We start from the raw sequence: 26,851 nt of genomic DNA, 5'->3' as shown, positions 1-26,851 counted from the left end.
TACTCCGCCTCCACATCAGTAACTTCAACACATCAGTATCAGTGCGTGGCACTATATACTACAGGGTGGGACCTATATATTGTCCTTTTATTAAATATCAGATATCGTCCAGTCAACTGCCACATTGATGGAGGTTCTGCCTGTCCACAGCTACAGGAAAACATTCAGGAAATCCTACAATGAAATTGAAATGAAATGGAGTTTATCTGCCGTTGAACAGGTGTGTGTGTGTGTGTGCTCGCATGTGTGTGTGTGTATGTGTGTGTGTGTGTGTATCCATCTATGTGACCTCTTCACCTGACATACACTGTCAGTTTTCCTGGAGGTGGATAAAATAATTTAGTCTGCGCTTCAGTGGAGAGTTTTAGTGTCCCATGACAGTCTACATGCTGTTTCAGAGAATTTTCCACCCTGATGAGAAGAAATTTCTGGAAGAAAGCCAAGCACAGTCACAGCATTGTTAATATAGATTAACAATATAATATAATATGATATGATATATATATATGTATATAAATATTAACAAAAGATTAACAAGATTAAGCAAAGATGGTAGACATGCACACTTAAATATTGTTAAAATGGACTAAACTCTAATAAACACGCCCACGGTATTTTTAATCATGCAGCAGATAGACAGTAAAGACACATTCATGCCCAGTACAGATGACCAGGGTGAAAACAGTCCACTGTTTGTTTTATTTTTTTTATTATTTTATTTGTGGACTTTGGCCGTGCCGTCTATACAGTACTTTCCTCTGAGGTGAGGTGACTCTATCATGCAACAGGTATGTCAGCTTTTTAAATTAAATTCTTATTCTTAAATTGTTTATTCTAGTGATGCTTTTCCTAACTTTTAATTAAAAGAAATACAAAATCATCTATTTTTAGAATAAAAGCAGGTCTGCCGTCACAGCTGCAGGTTTCCTCTCAACCACATTTTTTTCACATGTAGGGTTCGCTTATTACACTCAGATTTCTATACGAAATGTAATATGAAATGTAATAATAATTCATAATTTAAAAATTCAACGGCATTTTACTGCCTTTTACAAACAGCTTACAGGTTATTTTGAGCGTTTAAACCAGGGGTGTCAAACTCAATTTCATCCCGGGCCACATCAGCATTATGGTTGCCCTCAAAGGGCCGGTTGTAAATGTAAGACTATTATAAATGTATCTACTTGTTATCATATTACATAATTGCCTCTGCATTCGATTATTATTGGTTTTAGTAATAACTTAATAATGAATAACTATTCCTAATAAGTATTCCTTTGGCACTGCCTCGTTACAAATAACATGTATTCACAAACATGTATTCGCTTTCCCATCTCTCATTAAATTGCCTTCCCTCTGCGTCAACTAGGGCTGACCCGAATGCTTCGAAGCTTCTACCGTTGCCATGGTAATCGATGTTTTTTTTATTCATTTGACGAAACGTTACGTTTCCGTCCTGTACATCTCTGTACACGCGTACGGAAACGCACTGTAACCGGACATGTCTGGCGACGTGCCAGGAGATATTCGGATCGCCACACATCCGTAATTCCCCGAGAACGCACAACTTTTGTGTACCGGAGATTTCTGTCACTGTACACCCCTCGTTAAATGTCAGCTCACTCCCGTATAGGCTACTGTCGCAAATTATCAGATATCACTGTACACTCACCGGGAATCTCTGTGCACCTGCACACATGGTCCAAATACGTCCGGAAAAGTCAGTTTTCCACCTCAACACAGGTCCAAACACGTCCGGAAAAGGCCGATTATCTTGCCAGAAAAAGTCCGTGAAACACAGGGCTTTCCTATGCTGTCCCAAAATCGGGATGCATTCTGGGACATGTAGTTTATGGACACCGTACTTCCTTAACGCAGCATAGAATTGTATTGCGCAAATTATATTCTTTGCAAGCTCTCGCGGGCCACATAAAATGAGGTGCCGGGCCGGATTCGGCCCGCGGGCCTTGAGTTTGACATACCTGGTTTAAACATAAAGTCCTTTGTTTCTGAACACCAAACTGTCCGTTATTATGAGTTTACATGTCAGTAGCGTAATTTATTGAGAGGATTGGACTTGCATTGTAACTTAGAAACGATGCGTTTTAATCAGTGTAATATCTTAATCAAATCTTAATCATCCTGACAGCTTCAAAAAACGTTTTAAAGTCACAACAGTCTTTGGTCTTTGAAAGTGAAACCTCTCTGATTTTATTCAAATGTTTAAAAGTGTAATGTTTGAAACAGGTCAACCAAGACTCGTTTGGATTCACACTCCAAGCGTAATATAGCCTACAGTATGATATTAAATTATTTTAAATTTAATTAATTTGTCCTACAGGAACATGGACGTGAAAATGTAGCACCGACCAGCAGGGGGCGCTGTTGATCAGATCCCTGTTACATTATTCAACATGGTGGATGTACTGTCTGTTACAGATACAGTGACCCATTGTTTCTAAGTTGTATTTTACCGGACAAACATACAAATGGATAAATTGAGAAGACTACTCTATTACTTGTTCTTACCTGTAAAGGTATTTTAATGGTAAAATCATCTACATTAATGGTATTTAAGAGTATTGTAGTACTACACTAATCAGGATCTGACACAGACTGATTGAAATGAAATAATGATAATAATATAACAGCACATGATGCTGGAAAGTTCTTGAAACAAGCTTTTACTACCACACTAATGCTTAAAATCTGTCAAAAATATAGAGGGAATATTCAAGAACTTCGCTGCAAATTTACCTCACAGGACAATAAAATTTGGTTTGAAATGAAATTGAATTGAATAATCTGTCTCAGCAGCTGTTCTTCTTCAGCCTCGGTGTCCATCTTGGTTCACAGAGGAAAATGAAGTGGAGTCTGTGCAGCTGCTTTGGATTCTGTCTGTTATTCCTCCACAGCCTCCCAGTTACCACAGGTAAACTGACCAGTACACTGACAGGACCAGTTTGGCACATTGGTCATCTTAACCAATATGTGATGAGAGGACTGGCACCAAAATCAGAGAAAAATATATTTCTACCATACAAATTTAATATCATGTCTATTTTTTCTGATTTTACTCAAATTTTTGCGTTCTTTTTCTCATAAGACCAGCTTTGGTTTTATGATTTTTGTGTCTCTCCCTGTTTTCCAGTACAATAGCTATTTCAATCTCATCTTTCTAACTTGTGATAAAGACTAAAAGGTAGTGGAAGGATTATTTCTTCTTTTTAGATTATAATAATTCATTTTGATGATGTCAGTTACAACTGTGCTCGTGTTTGTCTTCATATTTTTTCTCTTAGGGCAGTCTCAGGTGATTGGCTCACCTCAACCAATAGTAGCACTAGCTGGTGATGATGTCATCCTACCATGTCGCCTTGAACCTGCCATCAATGCCATGATAGTGGAGTGGACCAGACCTGACCTGAACCCACAGTACATCCACATTCACCAAAATGGTCAACTGATATTTCAAAATCCTTTGTATAAGCATCGGACAGGACTGTTTCTGGATGAACTGAGGAAAGGAAATGTCTCACTGAAACTCTTCAGAGTGAAACTCTCTGATGAAGGGAAATACAGATGCTTCATTCCCTCAATACGGAGTGAAGCTACCATCCAACTCACTGTTGGTAAGTCACACAGTGTACAGTATGTTTTGAAAGATTTGTGTCACAGCAGCATCACTGTTTGAGAAACTGGATTGAACTAGCTTTTAACATGCATGCAATGGTATTTCTGATATAAAATGTGATTCCTCTCTCAGTTTTCCTCTGTTCCATTGAGAAAGATGAAGTAGTGCAGTTTGGCATTTGGTATAAAGACAACTGGAGTGTGTGTGAGCATATGTGTGTGTGTGTGTGTGTGTGTGTGTGCATCTTCACATAAAACACACAATTACATGCCAGCACAGGCAGCAAGAAGCTGTGATTTCCTACAGAAACACAACTTTAGTGTTAATCTACAGTCATCGATTCTGCACGTCTTTCACTAAGAGATCGCCAAGTACATCGATTTTGATCTGAAAGCGTGTTTATAGTGTGCAGTACATTTTAAAAGTGTTTCACAAGGACACGAGGACTTTGTATCATTTTAGGCACTGTGTTTGTGGGTTTCAGTAATAGTGCAGTTTACAGATTACATTGTGTAATGGCGGACGCTGGTGCGCTTGGCTGCCGCTTCGCTACCTGAATTTACGTTATTTTGAGTAGTTTTCTTCTAAAGCGATCTCTCTTAATTTTAACCTGGTCGTCTGAGTTTGGTTACATGCTACCAACCGCACCACTGTCCCGATCGATCGGATTCATTCATTGGATTTATTTCTTTTATGTTGCTCACCTGCCACGACGCTGCTGCAAGGCACAGCCCAACAAGAACTCCTCTCCAGGTGCGGTTAGCTCGCCTGGTCTAACACTGTCATTTCTGGAGCGTACCTTAACGTCAGTCTGAGTTCTCCAGAATTTCACCGGCTAGCGTCCTGCTCCTCGTCCATGACACCCTTTTACTCCGCAGCAGATCTCTTCAAACTCAACAGCCACTCATATCCGGACTGTATGGATATTCTAAAAGAAGCTGGGATATTGCGCCAACCCCGTCCTGTCCACAGAGACTCCGGTCGTAAGTTTATTTACAACTACGCTTCTGCCACCTCAATCCCGTCTCTGTGGTCCTGTTGCCGCACACCCACTTCCTCCCTACGTCATCACAACACAAGGCACTTGAATACAGCCAATCTGCGACCCCTAGCCAGATCCTCTCAACCAATCAGAATGCAAAACCGTGTGAAACTCGTCTTGTTCAACAACTGGTCCCTCAACAATAAAAGTGATATTCTCAACGAATTCATACTGGACAACAAACTTGATTTTCTCTGCCTCACCGAAACCTGGCAAAAACCCCTGGACTACTTCTCACTCAACCTGACTACACCTAATGGATATACATACATCAACAAACCACGACCTGAGGGAAGAGGTGGTGACATTGCTGTGGTACACCGGCAGGACATTAAGACAAGTCTCATCTCCATCCCACCTCCACCCTCATTTGAATATCTGGCTTTTAAACTCTCCAGCCCCACACCTCTGGTCACGGCTGTTGTTTATCGTCCCCCCAAACCAAACCAATCTTTTCTCTCCGACTTCTCTGACTTCCTTACTCAACTTTGCTCTCTCTCACCTTCCATCCTCCTTCTAGGTGACTTTAACATACACATTGACTCTACGGACTCCACAACAACCACTGAATTCATGGAAATACTGAACTGTTTTAATTTCACACAACATGTCAATTTCCCCACCCACAACCGCGGACACATCCTGGATCTGGTTTGCTCCACTGGTCTCAGCATACATCAACTCTCTGGCTCTGACCTCACCATCTCCGACCACTTAGCCATCACCATGGACATCGACATCCCCACCCCCATGCCAAAACAAAAACGCACAATAAACTTCCGTAAGTTCAACTCCGTTTGTCCCCCCTCTTTCTCATCCTCCCTCATCGAAAAAATGTCCACCTCCCCTCTCCCTGAGCTCCATACCCCCACTGACCTCACCAACTACTACAACCGCACACTCTCCTCATGCCTCAACCAGCTGGCACCCATCATAACCAAAACAGTCTCCTTCACTCACTCTGCTCCTTGGTACACTCCCGAACTCCACCAGATGAAAAACTGTGGGCGTCAACTGGAAAGACTGTAGGAAAACAGGTCTCACAGTACACAATCTAGCTCACAAAGAACACCTGCAACAATATAAAGATGCCCTCTCCAACGCCCGCTCCACGTACTACTCTCAGCTCACAGTCTGGCTCCGGTAACCCCAAAGTCCTATTTTCAACAATAAACAAACTCCTCAAACCTATGGACAACATTTCCCAATCTTTCACAGTCAACAAATGCAACTCCTTCCTGTCATTCTTTCAAACAAAAATAGAGACCATCTATAACAACTTGGCCACTCCTACATTTGCCCCCCCTTCTCTCACTTGTCCCCCTTTAACTTGCCAGTCCCTGTCTCAGTTCACCCCAGTCTCCCCTACAGACCTTTCTGACCTTATGGTGGGGATGAAAACTGCCACCTGCACCCTGGACCCCATCCCCTCTAGTCTTGTCAAGGCCTGTCTTCCCACTTCATGTCCACTCATCACCACAACAATAAACTCCTCCCTGACTACTGGCTCCATCCCTCTCACCCTCAAACTTGCTGCTGCCACCCCCATCCTCAAAAGACCTGGGCTCGATCCTAACATCCCTAATAATTACAGACCAATCTCCAACCTCCCCTTTCTGTCTAAAATCCTGGAACGTGCAGTTGCTTCACAACTCAAAGCCCACCTATTTTCCAATAACCTGTATGAATCATTCCAATCCAGATTCCGAACTAAACACAGCACCGAAACAGCCCTCCTCAGAGTTACCGATGACCTTCTCCTCTCCTCTGATAAAGGAAATCTCAATATTCTCATCCTGCTTGACCTCAGTGCGGCATTTGACACCATCAACCATTCTATCCCCCTCACCCGCCTTGAAACCATCTTCAATATCACCGGCACTGCCCTCTCCTGGCTCACTGACAGACACCAGTACATCAGCATCAACAACTGCAAATCTTCCTCTTCTCCCCTATCCCAAGTTGTTCCTCAAGGCTCAGTGCTTGGCCCCCTTCTCTTCATCATGTACATATGCTCCCCCTTGGCCACATAATCCGCCGTCATGGACTTAAGTTCCACTGCTACGCCGATGACATTCAGCTCTACATCTCCACCAATGCAATCACCGCTGCCACTCAACCCTGACCAACTGCATCATGGAAATTGAAGTCCTGGCTCCAAACCAACTTCCTCAAACTGAACTGTGACAAATCTGAAATCATCACCATTGGCCCAAAAGCTCTCATCAAATCCACCCAAAACTTCTCCCTCACCATCGACAGCTCCACTGTGCTGACGTCCCCTCACATCCGCAACCTTGGCATCATCTTCGACCAAACCCTCTCTTTTGAGCAACATGTCAATCACATTACCAAAACAGCTTTCTTTCACCTCAAAAACATTGCCCGTCTCCGTCCATCTCTCTCTTTCTCAGCCGCGGAATCACTCATTCATGCATTCATCACTTCCAGACTGGATTACTGCAACAGCGTCCTCTATGGTACATTCTCCAAAATCCTCAGAAAACTTCAACACATCCAGAATTCTGCGGCTCGTCTGCTCACTCGCTCCCATGCCCGCGATCGCATCACCCCTGTCCTGCAAAACCTCCATTGGCTCCCCATCCTACAGCAAATTAAATTCAAACTCCTCCTCATCACCTACAAAGCTCTCCACAACTTGGCTCCCCCCCTATCTGACTGAGCTCCTTCACCGGCACACTCCCACCCGCAGCCTCTGGTCTGCTGATGCCAACCTCCTGTCCCCCCCCATCAGCACCAAGCACCGGACCTCGGGGGACAGGGCCTTCTCGATTGCTGCTCCCTCCCTATGGAACTCTCTCCCAAAGGACATCAGAGACTCTTCCTCACTCTCCACATTCAAGAGATCCCTTAAAACACACCTTTTCAAATCTGCTTTTAATCTCTAGCTCTCCTTTGGCCTCCTGGCCTTTTATTTTATTTTAACTGTCTTCTCTTTCTCTCACTCGACATGTTCTATTCTATATTCTATGTACTATTTATTCATTGTTATTGTCTGTAAAGCATCTTTGAGTATCTAGAAAAGCGCTCAACAAATATAATGTATTATTATTATTATTATTAGTGGAGTGCAGTGAAGTAGCTATGTTAAAACCATTGTCTGAAATTTCTCTCTCCTCTTACTCATCATTAGGTGCTGTCTCCTCTCCTGTCATTGTGATTACCAAAAACAGCAGTGAAGTGGTTTTAGTGTGTGAATCTAAAGGCTGGTACCCAGACCCTGAGGTGTTTTGGCTGGACGGTGAGGGAAACATCCTCTCTGCTGGACCTACAGAGACAGTCAGAGGTCCTGATGGCCTCTATACTGTCAGCAGCAGAGTGACTGTGGAGAAGACCCACACCAACAGGTTCACCTGTAGAGTTCAACAGCAGAACATCAACCAGACCAGGGAGACACACATTCAAGTTCCAGGTAAAATTGTTTTCTATTCATGATATGGACACTTTATTAGCTTTAAACAGCTGAGGTCTAGTTTTATATAAATGCCATGCTGTTCTGTGTTTTATCATTTCAGATGATTTCTTCCCGTCTAGTTCTGCTGTTATCAGCATTGTCTTTGCTGTTGTCTTCATGTGTATTGTTGCAGTCGTCTTTGTTGTGTGGAGATGGAGACGAAACAAAATCAGTAAATCACAAATTAATTTTTCTTCTCCTTAATGTAAAGTTACTATCACAGATCTTTGATGGTTAGTGATATGAAGGGTTTATTGTTCAATATAAAAAAAAACATAAATACTTGTGATATTTAAAAAAAAAAAGATTTTGTAAAGTTACAGGGTAGAAGAAAATTAATAGTATTCCATATTGAATTTTACTCACATGCTGCCAGTCAATTTGTCAGAAAAGTTTTTTGTTTCATTTTGGAATGAAATGCTTCATATGCTGTAAGGCAAGTAAAATGTCTTATATGCTGTCATTTTAATATACAACTGTGTTTTTAGCTTCAGCATCACATTTCTGTTGTGCTCCTACAGTTGTGTGTTCAATTTCATACATTTTCTCTACAAAAGGCAACACTGCATAAATACAGTAAATGTGAACTTCAACACTGTTTCTTGCCTCTATTTGCACACAGAGACCAAGAAGCACCATGAAGATGAAACTGAACAAAGAGAAGGAGAGAAGAAGACCAAATCTATAAATAATGACCTCGGGGGACAGGGCCTTCTCGATTGCTGCTCCCTCCCTATGGAACTCTCTCCCAAAGGACATCAGAGACTCTTCCTCACTCTCCACATTCAAGAGATCCCTTAAAACACACCTTTTCAAATCTGCTTTTAATCTCTAGCTCTCCTTTGGCCTCCTGGCCTTTTATTTTATTTTAACTGTCTTCTCTTTCTCTCACTCGACATGTTCTATTCTATATTCTATGTACTATTTATTCATTGTTATTGTCTGTAAAGCATCTTTGAGTATCTAGAAAAGCGCTCAACAAATATAATGTATTATTATTATTATTATTAGTGGAGTGCAGTGAAGTAGCTATGTTAAAACCATTGTCTGAAATTTCTCTCTCCTCTTACTCATCATTAGGTGCTGTCTCCTCTCCTGTCATTGTGATTACCAAAAACAGCAGTGAAGTGGTTTTAGTGTGTGAATCTAAAGGCTGGTACCCAGACCCTGAGGTGTTTTGGCTGGACGGTGAGGGAAACATCCTCTCTGCTGGACCTACAGAGACAGTCAGAGGTCCTGATGGCCTCTATACTGTCAGCAGCAGAGTGACTGTGGAGAAGACCCACACCAACAGGTTCACCTGTAGAGTTCAACAGCAGAACATCAACCAGACCAGGGAGACACACATTCAAGTTCCAGGTAAAATTGTTTTCTATTCATGATATGGACACTTTATTAGCTTTAAACAGCTGAGGTCTAGTTTTATATAAATGCCATGCTGTTCTGTGTTTTATCATTTCAGATGATTTCTTCCCGTCTAGTTCTGCTGTTATCAGCATTGTCTTTGCTGTTGTCTTCATGTGTATTGTTGCAGTCGTCTTTGTTGTGTGGAGATGGAGACGAAACAAAATCAGTAAATCACAAATTAATTTTTCTTCTCCTTAATGTAAAGTTACTATCACAGATCTTTGATGGTTAGTGATATGAAGGGTTTATTGTTCAATATAAAAAAAAACATAAATACTTGTGATATTTAAAAAAAAAAAGATTTTGTAAAGTTACAGGGTAGAAGAAAATTAATAGTATTCCATATTGAATTTTACTCACATGCTGCCAGTCAATTTGTCAGAAAAGTTTTTTGTTTCATTTTGGAATGAAATGCTTCATATGCTGTAAGGCAAGTAAAATGTCTTATATGCTGTCATTTTAATATACAACTGTGTTTTTAGCTTCAGCATCACATTTCTGTTGTGCTCCTACAGTTGTGTGTTCAATTTCATACATTTTCTCTACAAAAGGCAACACTGCATAAATACAGTAAATGTGAACTTCAACACTGTTTCTTGCCTCTATTTGCACACAGAGACCAAGAAGCACCATGAAGATGAAACTGAACAAAGAGAAGGAGAGAAGAAGACCAAATCTATAAATAATGACACAGAATATGAACTTCAGTTTCTGATGGAAGGAGACAGAGAGCAGCTGATGGCAGAAATAGGGGCAGATAACGATCTGGACAAGAAAAAGGCAAAACCTGAGGAAGAGCTACAGAAAAAAAAGAACGATCAGAAACAGTTGAAAAGGCTGGTTACTGCATCAATGAAACGGAAGAGAGAACTTGAGGAAGAGCAACAGGAGAAAGAGAGCGAATGTAAATGGCTGAAAGAAGTACTTGCTAAAAAGACAGGACAGCAGAAGGAACTGGAGAGCCAGAGAGAACAACTCAAATCAGAACTGGAGGAGGTAGAGAGACAGGAGGAGGAGAACAATGAGAATGAGAGGAAGCTTCAGTCAGCGAATCTGATAGTAGAAGAGATGAGAAAAAACCCTCCATTAGAGGTCAAAAAGGATCTAGAGAGGAGAAAGGCAGATCTTGAGAAACAGCTACAGATAACAGAGAAAGCACTGGGGAACAAAGAGGGTGAAATTACTAGAGAGACAGAAAGGAAGAGGAAAGCAGAGAACGAGAACGAGCAAATCAATGTGAAATTGAAGGAGAAACAGATAGATGAGAGAGAGAAGATAGAGAACGAATTGAAACAGGTGACAGAACTACTTGCTAAATTGATGGGAGAGCAGAAGGAACTGGGAAACCAGAGAAAACAACTCAAATCACAACTGGAGGAGGTAGAGACACAGGAGGAGGAGAACAATGAGAATGAGAGGAAGCTTCAGTCAGCAAATTTGATAGTAGAAGAGATGAGAAAAAAGCCTCCATTAGAGGCCAAAAAAGATCTAGAGGGGAGAAAGGCAGAAATTGAGAAACGGCTACAGACGACAGAGACAGACCTGGAGAACAACAAGAGTGAAATTACTAGAACGACAGAAAGGAAGAGGGAAGCAGAGAACGAGAAGCAGCAAATCGATGTGAAATTAGAGGAGACAGAGAAACAAAGGGACAAGAGAGAGAGGAAGACAGAGAAGACAGACCTCAAAATACAGCAAGAAGCAGCAGAGAGAGAAAACCAAGAGCTCAGACAGGAGACAGAGCTTCAGGCAGAGCAACAGCAGAAAGTAAAACCTCTGGAAAGTCTGGAGGAAATCACAGAGCAGCTGGAGAAATCCAGCTTGGAGTTTGACAATAGAGAAGCAGAGCATCAGGAAGAGCTACAGGAGAAAGACAAGGCAGAAATTGAGAAACAGCTACAGAAGACAGAGACAGAACTGGAGAACAACGAGGGTGAAATTACTAGAGTGACAGAAACAAAGACAAAAGCAGAGAACAAGAAGGAACAAATCAATGTGAAATTGAAGGAGAAAGAGATGGATGAGACAGAGAGGAAGCTTCAGTCAGTCAACAGAGAAGTAACAGAGAGGGAGACAGAGAAGACAGACCTCAAAATACAGCAAGAAGCAGCAGAGAGAGAAAAGCAAGAGCTCAGACAGGAGACAGAGCTTCGGGCAGAACAACAGCAGAAAGTAAAACCTCTGGAAATCACAGAGCAGCTGGAGAAATCCAACATGGATTTCAATGAGAAAGAATCAGAGAGTCAGGAAGAGCTACAGGAGGAAGATAAGGATGTTGAGGGAAGAGCTGACACTAATCAAACACAGAAGAAAGAGGAGGAAGAGGAGGAAGTATGAAAGGAAAGGAGACAACAGAGAGAGAAGGGGGCAAGAAGGAAGAGTGATCCATTAAATAGTCACAGGTGGTCATTTTAGACTATTTTAATTTCTGCAGTTAATAATTAGGGCATTTGTTGACATTAACTACACACAAAATAATTTCATTGAGATCCCTGGTGTTATCAAATTGAGCATTTGATTTTTCATTTCTATTCTGTTATTTCCAACCAGTGCTGTGATGTTGAATGAGCCTTGAGCAGGTTATTGATCTCTATTCACATCCTCCGTTTCACATTATTAAAGCACACATTAACATATTAGAAAGTGAAAATGAGTTGAGCAGGATATTCATGCAGCCTAATGCTTTAATTTCAGGTCAGCACTCTCAGTGTTTATGCTTTAGTCCTCTCTCTGCTACACAAACTTCTATAATGGGATTTATAAATGTGTAAATAAGTGAGAAAAAACATCCTGTTAATTTCAGATTCTGAATAATTTTTATTCACCAAGTCCAACAGGTGGACAAAGAGTTTGAGCTGGTTAACTGCTGCTGACAGATTACAAGACAGTCACACAATACAGGACTGACACTGCAGGACAAAACATAACAGGAGCTCACATGTAGTGGAGACAAGACCAACTGTAAGGGCGCTTTCACACCACAAAGTCCGCTTAAAGTCTGAACCAGAGTTCTCTAGGTTGTTACATTGTATTGGTCCGGTTCGTTTCACACCGACTATAATATCAAGCGGACCTATTGGACAGATATCTTGGTGGGAGTACAAACATAGAACATTTGCATAATGCTACACCTTGCCATTAGCTATTACTTTTATTTTGACGACGTAATCCTCTGCGTTGCGTCACATGTACTTCCTCTGGGGCAGCCGGTAGGTTTCTCTCTAGCTGGTGAGATTTCAAGGCGTAAAATATGTATAATGAAGGGTCAAATAATTTGGGAAACATATTGACAAGACAGAAGAACTCTCATGTCAACATAATGCTGCATTAGGTGAGTGTACGTTTGTTTTCTTAAAATAGGTGGTGGGTATGCTGTGTTGCACTTAAGAAAAATTGTGTTTCCTTACCAAGTGAAACAGGAGAAAAGAATATCGTTATTGACTCCACAGTCACTACAATACTGAGCAAGCTAGAATTAGAAACTCTTTCCTCTTTGCTGTAATTGGCTAAAAACAACCCAAACAACCTGCTGTGAAAGAGCAAATCGTGTACATATCGTAATTTCCTCTCTTTGGTTCGGACTTTATCAAAGTTGCTTTCACGCCAAAATGATCTACACCTCGTTCCGAATGGAAGAGGACCGAGGCCGCCGATTTTTGGCAAACGTTTTGCAAGATTTTGGTCCGCACCCAAGTCATGGTGTGTTCACACTGGTCAAAATTATCTAAATTTAGCAAAAAGGTCCTAAAGTCCAGACCAAACGATGCTGGTGTGAAAGCCACCTAAGACAGCAGACTAAACATCAACACATTAGCAGTAAACATAGAGCTCCAGTGTAGCAGTTAGCATAGCTGATAGTTAGCTGTTAGTTAAAGATGGATCCTTCATCAGGACTGATTCAACAGGAGAGCTGACCAACAAGTTTTTCAAGTCTGATGACAGCAGCTGCTTTGTGATGCTTTCAGTTTTACAGGATGTTTATAGTTTATATTTTTTTCTATCATGATTGATTGTTTTAAATGTATTGTAATATTGTAATAATTGACTTTTGCATTATTCCACGGTGGCTGTAATTCAGTGTATCACACCTGCATAATGTTACATAAGGTGACTTAATGTTATGTTGTGTATAATAACTAAACACAATAGTGGGCTCATTGTGATTAGACGGAGAAATAAACCTCCATCATTACAAAATCTGACAGTAAATATGTTACAATCCTATAACTCAGGGATTCCCAAAGTGTGGTGCGCGCAGTGTAGTGAATGTAATGGTGGTGTAATGGTGTAATAATTACACCATTACACTGTAATTTTTTCAAGTGGGATTTTTCACTAAATAAAAACATGAAATTTAAACATTTCCTTTGTAAAATTTTAATTTAAAATTTGTATTTAAAATTAAAAACTTACATTTTAATAAATAAATAAATATACCCAAAATGCACTCCAGCTCCTGCTTTTTAATTCATGCAAATATGCACAACTGGCTAAAATCAGGGAAACTGTCAGGTGGGACATCTAAAGTTAAAAAAGAGGAGAGTGAGGAAAGAGGAGAGGGACAGAGAGAGAGTGAGGAATCGGAGGCGAGAGAAACGGAGAGATGTGTTGGAGTGAGACCAGGAGAAGAAACCGAGCGGGAGTCAGAAAAAGGGGAAGCCCGAAAAGGAGGAACAGGGAGCACAGACAAATCAGGAGCACAGGCCCTGGATCCTGGATGGATCCTCTTTTTGTCCATGTCATCTGTTTCTGAGCCTATGCATGTGTTATTCTTTGTTCTTTACGTGGTGGATCGTGTGAATCTTTATTGCAGTTTGATTCAAAATACTGGTGTTCTAATTTCTGTAACCACTATGTTATGTATGGTTAATTGTAATTTAAACTTGATGCAATTTTTCTTTAATGTGGCTGAAAATATGACAGAATTTTGTGCGTAACTTTGTTGCAGTTTCAGTTTCATTTTAATGTGAGAGCGCATTGTTGCGATCTCTTGAATATTTTGTTACGTGTGTTCTGATTATTTGTGCATGATTAAACTTTAATGCGGCTATAAATAGGCTATGTTGCGTTTTTTGAAGGTGTGGGGGATTGAGGGTGCATCAACCCGGTCAGGATGTAGAAGGGGCTGCGTTGCCTAAAAAGTTTCCCCATTTTTTTCACTTTGGTGGGGTGGAAAGGCCTCTAGACCATGTAACATTTAGACCATGGGACTCTCCATTGAAACCAACACTAATTAAATTCTTTTAGTCAGCTTGTATCTGTTGTTTTATTCACAGCTACCCACCCTGGAGGTTACAATCAGTTCCATAACAGCAGCAGAGTTCGCTAGCAGGCAGGGAACACAAGCACACCTGAAGTTGTGTGCGTCAGGTGGATAGAGTCTTGGTGTCAAGGCACCGCTCACCGTAGTTCCAACGATGAAGCGGTTTCTCTATTTGGCTTGTAGAGATGATGCCGTCCCCACATTTGCATTAAAAATGTGGAAAGGCCAGAAAGGCCAGCAGTGACATGTCTATGGAGTGCTGTCATCCGGACGTTTAGGGAGCACAACCAGCCAGAAAACTGGGCATGGGTAAACTTTATCTTTGATGTTGAATTCCACATCTGTCAATGTAAAAATTTGTCACCGCACTCCCACAGCTCTGATGCAGAATTCTTTATTGTCTTAAAAAAAATGTTTCGACAGCGACACTGTCTTCTTCAGGGTGTAGCAAGACTGTCGACTCCCTTAAATACAAGACCAGCATCAATAATCATTAGAACACAGATGCTAGTACTCATAGTCTAATTAGTAGAGAGTACTAGACGTAGAAATAGAGCACAGAGATACCACCCGAAGTAACCTCAATAAAAACAATAGACAATTACAGAATATTATCAGTACAAAAATCAAGCACTACTACAGTAAGGATTAGAAAGAAAGGGGGCACATCGAGAGTTCTACATCGTGACATGAGTATCTGCACTGCAGGGTCACCTTGACTACACAGCTGATAGGCCAGAGGGCTCTTGGTAGTTGAAGGTCGGCCAGCATCACTGTGGTACCTACTGAGATGTTCTCCATGGCATTCTGCCACTTCTGGGAAGGTTGTAGGCCTTGTAGGTAGTATCTGATTAACCTGGACCAGAAGATATCAGTCAAGATCTGGCTTTGTCTCCAGTGCTGCCAGCTCAGGAGCTCTGACTGTGGGTAGACCATGAGAGGTAAGGAGCTGCTACCCCATAAGAAGGAGATTTGGTGTAATAGGGTCAAGGTCTACAATAGTGGAGGACATGTAACTCAGAGGTTTAGAGGTCAGGATGCCTTCAACCTCAATTAAGACCAACCTGAAAACCTCCTCAGTGACCCTCTGTCACCTGTTGCTTTGAGGGTGGACTTCACAGAGTGGAACTCACACTCCTCCAAAGGGTGCAGAAGAGAAGTTTGTGGAGGTGGAAGTTGAATACACTTCTACTTTCACAGCATTTTGTGCCAAGAGAGAGGACTTGGACAACTACAACATCTGTAACTTTATTTGCTAGAACTGTGTATACAAACAAACCTCCAAGTCTGCATTAGCATACTCTTGAACATGATCTACTTTCTCAAAGAAAAATACAGAGCTCTGTTTTATTCTGTATGTTGCACTGGCTTTTATATTCATTAACGTGTCTTGAGTGATTCTGGAGCTTTGCCTGCAATAACAAGATGTAACACCTTTCAACAAGACCCAGAATTAGATGAACTGAAAAGGTATTATTTTAGATCAGGTTCGAAAGGAGGAGTTGAAGTAAAACACCAGGACAGCAGGTCTTAAGAAAATAACAACAGCCGACATTTGTTACACAAAACATCTGACTCAATAAAACCTTTGAAAAAACCCCACCCCAAAAAATCAAATATAAAAAAGAAATTGTGCACTCTGGAGAAAAACGTTCCAGTCCAAAAAAAAAAAAAGTCAGGAGACTCTGTTCAGTTCAGTTTAGTTTATGCTTTTCAACTCAGTTCAGTTCTGTTAATCTTTCAAATGAAAATAATAATAACTGTCCACATCTGCCCGGGTAGTTTGATTTTGTTTAGTTTATCTTTGTGTGTTTGGGTGGATGGAGGCCTCCCTTTTAATAATTTTCTTGCTTATCTGAAATCCGTGCGGCGAACATCCACTCGTGGGACAGTAAAGTGGCATACACAGGAAGAACCCCACGGCCTCTTCAAGCAGATCTTTTGTGATCACTGGCTGGTAGACTGGCGTTCCCTCTCTTAGAATCATGTACAGAAACAAACAACCAGAGAGTCTTGAAAACAAAACTCAATAAGCGATCCTCCCTGGTCACACAGTGAAGTATAGCGGCTTATTAGAGAACCAAACTCAAATTCTGTTACTTTTACTGGGTAAATCTGCCAAATTCTTAAATTTTAATTGCACTTCTTTTCACTGTAGCTCTCTCTCTCTCTCAGTCTCCACTCTGCCTCAACAAGTGCAGTACAGATCCTCTACATGTATAATTACCGCCCCCTAGTGGGGATGACATACTATAACAGTTTTAACTCAATCAGTTAAATTTAACTGGGCTACAAAGACATGTCCTTAAAAGCCTAGATTAAACCTGAAACTTGCTTGTGACTTGCTGTAATTTGAGGGCAAAATTAAAGAGTTGTTTCAGTCTCTGCGTAATACACAACTTTGAAAGATGTGAAAAAGTTAGGTGAGGAGCAAGAGCGAACAGGAGTGTATGTGTGATAACGGATCACCCATCTCTGATCACAAAGCATTTGATGCTTGATACTAGTGGAGTGATCTGCCTTGTTTAAAGATACTGACTCTTCTTGAAACTGCATAAACAAGGGGAATTAGCTCACCCAATTAAGATAATTTTTCACATGTATTAAGAAAAATATAATTTTAAGACTAAATATGAGACGGAGATGGACATATGATGGACATTTTGCAGTACAAATACAAACTGTATATAAATAATGGTGTCTGGCCTAGGACATGTTAAAGATATGATTATTTTGTGGAAATTATTTCTGAATATTACTTGTACCCCCACTAAACAAAAATGGTATTAAAATATACATATAAAGAGCATTTCTTTAATTTGCCACTACCAATTTTAGGCCTTTGGGGGGCAGCAGAGAAAAATGAAAGTTTGAACTTGAGGCCATTTCCTTATTCATCAGTTATCAATGTTTGTATGGTTTGTATGGTGCATGTTTACCCCTGTTTGAAAAGTTAAAACAAATCAGATGCTCAGAATGAAAACAGATATGTATCTTTTCAAAATGGTTGTCCAAGGTCAGTATTTTTTATAACATTAATGGGAAATGTATTATGTTAACAGGATTATTACATTATAAACTGCAAATTGTTATTCCATTAATGGTTTAGTATGTTAATGGAACTTTATTATGTTAACAGTTGTAACAACATTGGTAGCCAGTTGTGGCTACCAATTCAGAGTTCTGGTACAAGACAAACTGTTCTCTACAAAAGATTCTGCTTTGCTCTTGACCACATTGTGTCTATTTAAAAGATTCACCACCTCTGTTCTTGTAAACAGCGTCTTCAGGCGTCTGAACAGGCAGAGCAGAGAGAACAAGGTGGTTTAACTGTTGCACTCTCAAACAAACAGCACGCTCTTAAAAATAGAACCTGATGAAGTGTGGTATTTGAAACCTTCAGATGAAGGCTATAATGATGATGAGAACCATGTCCATTTTTAAATGCTTTCAACAGTCCATGTACTTTTAACTGTACAGTCAATCCAGATCATTTCCAGTTCATTGAGATACACTGTCATTAGCTATGAATGTACAGAATGTTTACTGCCTTCATAAATATACACAACCTATACTATCTGTACTATATTTAACTATTAAATGAGGCTCTGCTGTCTTTTATTATGAATATACACAACACTCCAATTAATGCTCTTAAAATAATGAGATTTAAGATAAGATAAGATAAGATAAGATAAGATAAGATAAGATAGCACTTTATTAATCCCCTTGGGGAAATTCAGGAATTTGAAAACATTGCTCATCTGGACATATGCAGACTTACTTGGTTCTTCTGTTACTGTTTTAAAAAGTGATTTAATCAATGTGTGTATTTAGGCTTGATGAAAATCATCTTCATTCATCACCATGTAACATTGCCTTTGCTGAGTGAGAAACCTACTTCTCATATAAATATAGCTGGCTAGCCAATAAGTTCAGGAACCTTGGGGCAAGTCTATGGTTTTGGTCACGCCCCTTACTAAAAGCATGTCTTGTGGCTGCATTGCATTCTGGTCTATTTTATGCTCCTGTGGGTGGAGAAAACGGTTTCTCTCCTCTACAATGGATTTCTCCCTGTTGTTGAGCGTCGGTGCAGAGCTCTAGAGAAAGAAACCCTCGCTCTTTGATTCTGAGGTACTGACACCAAAACCTGATGTTTAGCGCTGATGTTTTACATCCTGAAAAAATTTCTCATTTGATATTATTAATGTTATTTAATATTAATTTAACTCAGCATTACCTTAACGTTTCTGCAGGTTTGATGTGAGACTGTCCTCCCCCAAGCAGCTTATCACGACCTATAGTTACGTTTTAAACGTTTTACATTTTAAGCGACCTCTAGCGGTCGTGTAAATAACGACAATGTGCTACGTTGGTCTGCGTCCACGTCATGTGACTGTCAAGTTTCTCTCTCAACATTGAAGTAGCACGGTGGAAAGTAAGGGTGTTGTGGTCGGGGATGGCGGATGGGCGTATACGATTGCCTTTGATGTCGGCAACCAGAGGGTCGATTCCCAGCGTTTCTAAAGGACATACAACCGTGAGTCACATTTAAAACATTTTTAATTTAACCATGATCAAACCATTTTCCTAACCTTAACCAAGTTGTTTTAGTTGCCTAACCATAACCCAAGTTGTTTTATTTGCCTAAACTTTACCATAACCTTAACCCTAACCTTAACCAAACTTGTTTTACTTGCCTAAATTTAACCATTAGCCAAACGTATTTTTGTGAGATCACGTTGGAAAAGCTCCTGTGGGTCGTATAGGAACTAACGACCTATGTGGTTGTATGGGTTGGAGGACTTGTTGCCATCTCCTGCTGCCGCTAGGGGCGCTAATTTAGGAAACGCTCCTGTGGGTCGTATTAGAGACTAGGAACAAACGACCTATGTGGTCGTATGGGTTGGAGGACTTGTTGTTTGATGTAGACGTAACTTAAGATTGTCCAGTTTCCAATTTTTGTACTCTGGAATTGATGGAATTTAAGATGTAGCAAAATAAAATATTTCAGTCAAAACCTAGTCAAGTAAAAAATACTAAAAAGGACAAGTCCACATAAAAGCTACTCAATTTCTGTAACAACACAGAGTGTGACTTGTTACTTCCACCCAACACACTTCTTTAAACAAAGTCCCTCCTTATTCCTTCAGTCAGGCGTCTCTTCCTTGAGTGACCTGTAATACACACAGGATACAATAGCTGTCATGATGATGAAAACAAAAAAAAATCATGTCATTTAAACTTCTACTTGGCCTCATTTTACTTATTTATCAAGGCAAGTGAAAAAACAATCAGTGGGGTGAGATAAATTCACTTTTCCAATACAACTCAACTTACTTTAAGATTTGCCTTGAATCAAGTAACTATCTTAAAACAACTGCCTTATTTTAAGATATAGTTTAATTTGAAAAATGTGACACTTAAATTGATGATTGATAGCAAGAAATTGAAGCACAGTATGGGTAAATATCTGAATAATTACTCACAAAGTAGTTATTTTTTGAGGATAGGATCACCTCCATTCTTGAATTATAGACATATTAATTTCATGTAGCAATTCCCAGACTGATATTTAGCATTTTTTAAAGACATCCCTTGAAATTGTCCTTTTCATTTGGAAGGGCACAAGAATCAGGCCTGGATCGGCCTGATGCAACATGGTGAGTTTGAGTCCTTCCCATGTCCTGTGCCTTTCCTCCCTCTCTCTCCTTCATACAGTCTAACAAGACTGAGAGGTCCCATAAGAAGAGTATTTAATCAAATTTAGAGCAAAGAGACGCTGTTTAAAAGATCTGTATTGCCCTCAGTCTTACCTAATGAATAATAGAATAGTAGTGGCCCTCATCTGTTAAAAGTGGGTTGGTTCCTGCGGAGGGAATCGGCCTCGCGGAGGAACTGGACACTCCTCTTTCTGCTTTGGAAACAAGTAGAATTATCTCAGCAGGTTGGTAGAATGTTTCATTTGCCTTAAGAAAAATAAGATATTAAGAGTAAAGATTTTTTAATGGTTGACATGTTCTGCAGTGTGTCTTGAGCTATAGAACACTAACAGATTGAACTGGAAAGAGAGCCATGTCTGTTATTGCAAAATGCTCTGCCATGTCACCTTTCCAACAAATCAGCTTGTCAAATTTTTTGCCCTGCTAGAGCTGCCTCAGTCAACTGTGCTGTTATTGTGATATTTCACATAATGTTTAGCTGTAACTCATTTCCACATTTTGTTAAGTTTACATGGATATCTCAAGACATAATGCTTACCTATTGTACTGTATGAGGCAAACTACATAAAGTCTTCCTCATTGCTACAGAGTCTAGAGCGGGGGGCCTTCTACATTTTCTGTCTGTGGTTTTCTCATGTGGTTTGTCAGAGAAGCTCAAATTATCACAGCCAGACTGAGAGACAATGCAAACAGACCTTTTGAAAATGCTTTGCAAATGTCAGTCCAGCAACTCACTAGTTCACAACCTTTTCTGCTTGTGACACCAAAGCGATGTCTACTCCACCATTGCAAGCGTAAATGTGCAGGGTGGTGAACTTTGACAAGAAGTAATTCATTTTTCCTTTTCTAGCTGTTTACCTGATCAAAAGGTGCTACATGTAGCATTTTGTGTTTCTGAAAATTACAAAATTACATGTGCTTCTAAAGTACTCCAATAACTGAGACACAAGTTGTTATGTCACAGACTTGCTGTGGCCACATGCTCCACAGGTATAATAATACAAGTGAAGTCAAAGTAAAGTAAAAATAACGTCAAATAAAGTACCTCTCTCGTTGCTGTGTTTTGTGATGACCGCATACGTCGCCATGGGTGGATTAGTTACACTGGCCTCTCCAGAGACTGAAACATAAAAAAAATATACGTATATATATATATATATTGTCATCCTGTATTTCAACAAACTTTGTAGGAAAATATAAACTGGATACCAACATGATCTCACACAAATACCTAAAATAGCAGGTAGGTAGGCAGACAGGTATATATACATAGGTACACTTAAAAAAAAACATATTTCTTTACATCATAACAAGCCATTTAGGCTAACTTTGAGTCTTAAGATTTTATTTTTCTTTACACAAGTGAAAAATTCTGCTAATGTGATATAATTTCACTTTCTTCTAATGCAAGTCAACGTATTTCAAGAATTGTCTTAAATCACGAGACATGATCTTGACAGCAGTGGATTGATCTGCTTTATTTCAAAAGGCTGGAACTTGGATTTATCTCACCCACTAGCAGATTTTTCACTTTTGAATGTTTCACATTTTAATGGGGCAATAATACAGGTTTTTCCTGTCCTATAGCACTAAATAAACATAATATATCTATGGGGGGTTGATAGGAATGTTGATCAATACCAACATCTCAATGATTACCGCTGAGATTTCTGGCTTTCAAAACTCACTTTCTGGCATTGCAACACATTTCAACTACGAACGCTAAAAAGCCTCGTTCTCAAGGCAATAAAGCAAATGACAAAGCAGTACTAATATTCCAGTTGGTGATAAATTTCCTCTTTACTTGATGTTTCTGTTGGATTAGCTATAGGCCACCATAGCTTGAGAGGAAGAAACTCATAACGGAGGAGATCAATTCTATGCATTATGTTGCATTTCCCAGTGGTTGCCAATAGAGGTCAAAAGAGTTGATAGATCAATTTATGCCTATTTGAGAAAAACAGGATTTTAAGACTCGACATTAAATGCCTTCACATGGATTTTTTTTTTTTTTGCAGGGTTGCTAAGTAGGAAGGTATAGGCTAAGATAAATTCCATAATAACAACAATATACTGATACATGGTTGGTGTTCCCCGCCTGTTCGATCCTCCACGTCTGGGTCCGATCCTGCTGTTGGCATCGCAGAGGAAAAGCAGGTCACCGCTAGAGCACAGAAGAGGAAAAAGAGTAGGATCAATACAAAAACAGGAGAAGCAAGAGGCATTTAAAGGCAAGTGTTCCAAAAACAATGCAGCAAATATAGCATGTTTCTTGTGTAAATTGTTCTGTGTTGCTCTATCTTCCTCTTTGCTGTGTTTTCAGGAAACACAAAGAAAACTTTAAACAATTTTTTTTTTTTTATAGAGATGGACTGTGTGCTTCACATCACGCGCTGATTAATTAAGACACACAGCTGTTAACTGGCTCTGTACTGTAGACCACAGCGCTGCTCACCGTTGTCGCAATGAATCTTGGGGCTTTCAATTCATTGGTCAGTGGTCAAGTCACCATCCGATGCATCCTCAATATTTTGAGGTTGGCAAGGAAACTTCCGGGGTTTCTATCCGTCCTCCGACCTGTCGTTCTTTTGTTTTGGAATCGTACTTCGTAGATATTACGTAAAACGCGTCACGGAGGACACAAGAACTCACAAGAACACATATTGATAATCAGCCCAACTCTCCCTTCAGTCTTTGCCAGATCGTTCTAGCTTGCTACCTAGGTCGTTCCCGCCATTACCTGTTCTGCTCTGCTGAATATTTTTCTGTCTGCCTGGTTCTGACCATGCCCGTTCTTTGGACTGCCCCTGCTTGCCTAGCCCTACTGGTATTTTGCTTTGTGACCAACTGTGTTTGAACTGTGCCTGTCTATGACTCTGTACCTGCCAACTACTTCAGTAAAGACGTTTTTGAACAGTATTCTCAGCCTCAGTCTGCGTGTCTGCGTTTGAGTCCTTGTTCTGATCCTGACACTTCTGATCTCTGTCTCCTCCTCCAGAAGAGTGGGATACCCATCCCACCAATAAAAATAAAAGATAAAGACACTGGATAGCAATACAGGATGGAGGGGACAGGAGTGATAGAGGGATGGAAACACCAAAATTAAGGAAACACCAGCATAAAGTGTATTAACAGGGTGTTTTGGTCCACCAGGAGCCATCACAATAACTTCACCTCTCCTCGGCATCGATTCTATTCTATTCTATTCTATGCTGTCAGAACTCTAAGCCACACCCTAAGCATGATGGGATTTTAACTGCATAATTATTCTATAGAGCAAACATTTCCTTTATTTTGGCAGTTACTTATACATATTTCTAGGTAGTTATTTTTCTGTAGCCTACCTCCGTGTTTCAGACAGTGATGTAGTCCCACCACCACCAGCAGAGCCGCCAATAAAACAGTGACAACAGTCCATAGTGAGTGATGGGGGGAAGGAAGAGTCTCTGGAAAGATGAAGAAGAAAGTACATGCTCTATGAGACAGGGTAGGATCTTAATGCTGCAATGCACAACTTAATTACCTCCGCCAAGGAGGTTATGTTTTCGGTGCCGTTTGTTTGTTTGTCTGTTTGTTTGTCTGTTAGCAGGATTACGGAAACACTACTGGCCCGATTTTCATGAAACTTTGTGGAAGGGTGTAGCATGGGCCAAGGAAGAACCCATTAAATTTTGGAGTGGATCCGGATCCGACTCACGAACAAGCAATAATAGCATGAACCTTGGCGGAAGTCTGCGCTCTCTGAGTGCCCTTCTAGTTTGAGATTAAAACAACTTTAAATAAATAAGATATATTCTGCATTATCGGTCTATGTATTCAGGCCTAAATCTCCCAATTTGCCTGAAATTGGCTTTTTAATAATGGAATGCTGGGACTTTTTAGGGCATAAACCATTTCCTGTGGGTACGTTGTATGGGCGTGGCCAGTGGTGAGCTGGTTGTGGCTATCAAGGTGAGGTTAGCGGCCACAGCAACATCAATGGAGGAAAGCAGTAAGAAGAAAAGAACATCATAGCTAAATGTTCAAAAAGAGAAAACAATGCAGCTATTGTTGGCAGTTTCTGAAGATCTTATGGATAAACTGGTGATTCAGGTAATTGGTGTTACTGGTGTCTGGTAAACCAAAAATACAGGCGATGGTAGTCACCATATTGGTATGAAGTAAACGTTACTATGGTTACAGACATTATTTACAGCCATCGCAAGATTGGAGGAGTGGAGTGACTCCTGTTACCCGTACATACACAGTCAAGTCATTTTACTCCAGTCATTTTACTCCGGTCCTTACTCCAGTGTGTACCATACATATGCGCATTCACTGTCATTCATAAATTCGGTTGTAGGTATACAGCATCACCTATCATCTGCACAAAACATGGCTGTGCAAAAAGCAAAATATCATCTTAATTTTGTTTGGAAACACTGTTATGTCTCACCTCTCACAGCCAGCCAGCTCTCTGCTGATTCTCCAGCACCAGAGATGCTACACTTGTAGAGTCCTTCATCAGACTTGGAAACACTGTGGATGGTCATCTCTCCTGTAGAGCCGGTCCTGATGAGGAAGCCATCTCTATAGAAACCAGCTGGGAGGTTGGAGGGAGTCGTCTGGGTTCGACAGCGCAGAGTCACAGCATCTCCCTCCATCACAGGACGGACAGGACTCTCCAGGATCACAGACCCAGCTGAACAACATGTGATTTAAAAAAAACTATTTTATGCTAAATCCACACAATCCATATTAGAAAAGCGAGCCTCTAAACGAGCCGTTTGGACTTCCGTAACTTTGTGGTGTCACAAAGGTTCGCTCATTAGCATTTTTGTAAAAAATAATAGACTAACAACATGTTTTTTTTCAAAGCGGTTGAGCGGTTGTCATTGTTTATTACCAGAGAGTTTTCCCTACCTGTCACTGCCGGGGCTGTGGTTTCACTCTTGTAACGGTTAGCTAATCAGAGCAGAGAGGTTGTTAATATTAATGAGACACAGTGACAGAAACAGCCTGTTCTTGGTAAGGCTCAGAAAGATGCTGGAAAATGAACGTGTAAAAATGGATTGACTTGGTACATGACACCACACAAATGGACATCAAGACATAAAATAAAACAGTGGAAAGTGTAAAATATGGAACTTTTAAGGCTGGAATCCAGGACTTTTTTCCAGCAATAAATAGTTATTTTATCCATCTGGACTGTAGATTCAGGATATACAACACCAATTGTCAGTGTTACCATGGTTGGAGATGCTCTTCATAGACCACTACTGAAGTTTTTGACCGGGTAGGACAAAAGTCTGCTAACTATACATTTAACCTTAGCCTAACCTGACTGACATTTTAGCGGCACACACTGTAGGCTGCTGTTACTGTCAAGTCACATTATTTACACCATCATAAGTGATGTTGGTTGTCCATGGTTGTTTGCAGAGATGTGGACTCGAGTCATTGTGACTTGGACTCGAGTCGACTCGAGTCACTGTTTTGATGACTTCCAACTTGACTTGACAGAAAATAAATGACTTGAGACTTGACTTGGACTTGGAAGTTAAAGACTCGTGACTTAACTTGACTTGAGACATGATGACTCAAATGACTTGTTTGTATTCATTTTATGTTTTCAGCTTAAATATTAAATATAAAATATTAAATGTTCAACATTGTCAATGCTCACATTACAAGTGTCTGTAGTGTAACGTTACCCGGTATGCGAGCGCACACTGGGAATGGCATTGTCATGATTGGATGACTACCCTGTCAGTCAAGCTCCTCGCTACCTGACGTTTTTTTCAATGAGAAGCACTTGTTAGTCATTACACCCTCCCACTCTAGACTATTTCGTATTTCTGGTGGTTACACACACACAGTATGATCAGATCTTTATACGGTCTATGGATCAGATCAGATCATCATCATCATGGCGGCCGCGACTGTGCCAAGAGTCATCACTTTCGGATTCAAAAATTTCACATGTGAAGGACAAAGGCGAACTGCTGAATGCAAGACCTGCTCATCAAAGATTTCTGACAGCCAGACGACAACATCAAACTTTGTTCGTCACTTGAAGACTCATTCGGATCAGTAAGTGTCTGTGAGGGCTGATGTTAGCTAACGTTAGCCTGATATGATACAATCTGTTCTCTAACTCCATAGCTTGCTAACGTTAAAAAAAAAAGGGACTTGACTTGGGACTTGACTTGCCTTAACTAAGGACTCGGCTTGACTTGACTTGACATAACCTGTGACTTGACTTGACTTGCCCAAGAAAAAATGACTGGGGACTTGCTTGCCTTGCCTTGGACCAAATGACTTGAGT

General features: G+C 40.5%; 1 protein-coding gene across 1 annotated transcript in view; it reads left to right on the top strand.

Moving 5' to 3' along the window:
- The first annotated feature begins 1,501 nt into the window (after nt 1-1,501).
- Nucleotides 1,502-26,851, top strand: part of LOC139649674 (uncharacterized) — a 34,502-nt gene continuing 9,152 nt past the window's right edge. Inside the window, exons 1-3 of the mRNA XM_071526149.1 lie at nt 1,502-1,545; nt 2,916-2,932; nt 3,303-3,632. Of these exons, the coding sequence (XP_071382250.1) occupies nt 1,502-1,545; nt 2,916-2,932; nt 3,303-3,632 (391 nt within the window). The remainder of the gene's footprint in view (nt 1,546-2,915; nt 2,933-3,302; nt 3,633-26,851) is intronic.

Source organism: Centroberyx affinis, unplaced genomic scaffold, assembly GCF_046629955.1.
Source record: "Centroberyx affinis isolate AG114_WGS23_722 - 3 ecotype Tasmania unplaced genomic scaffold, CSIRO-AGI_Caff_v1 ptg001387l_1, whole genome shotgun sequence".
Lineage (NCBI taxonomy): Eukaryota > Metazoa > Chordata > Actinopteri > Beryciformes > Berycidae > Centroberyx > Centroberyx affinis.
The sequence above is the reverse complement of the archived record's forward strand: the minus strand, read 5'-3'. Positions and strand labels throughout refer to the sequence as shown.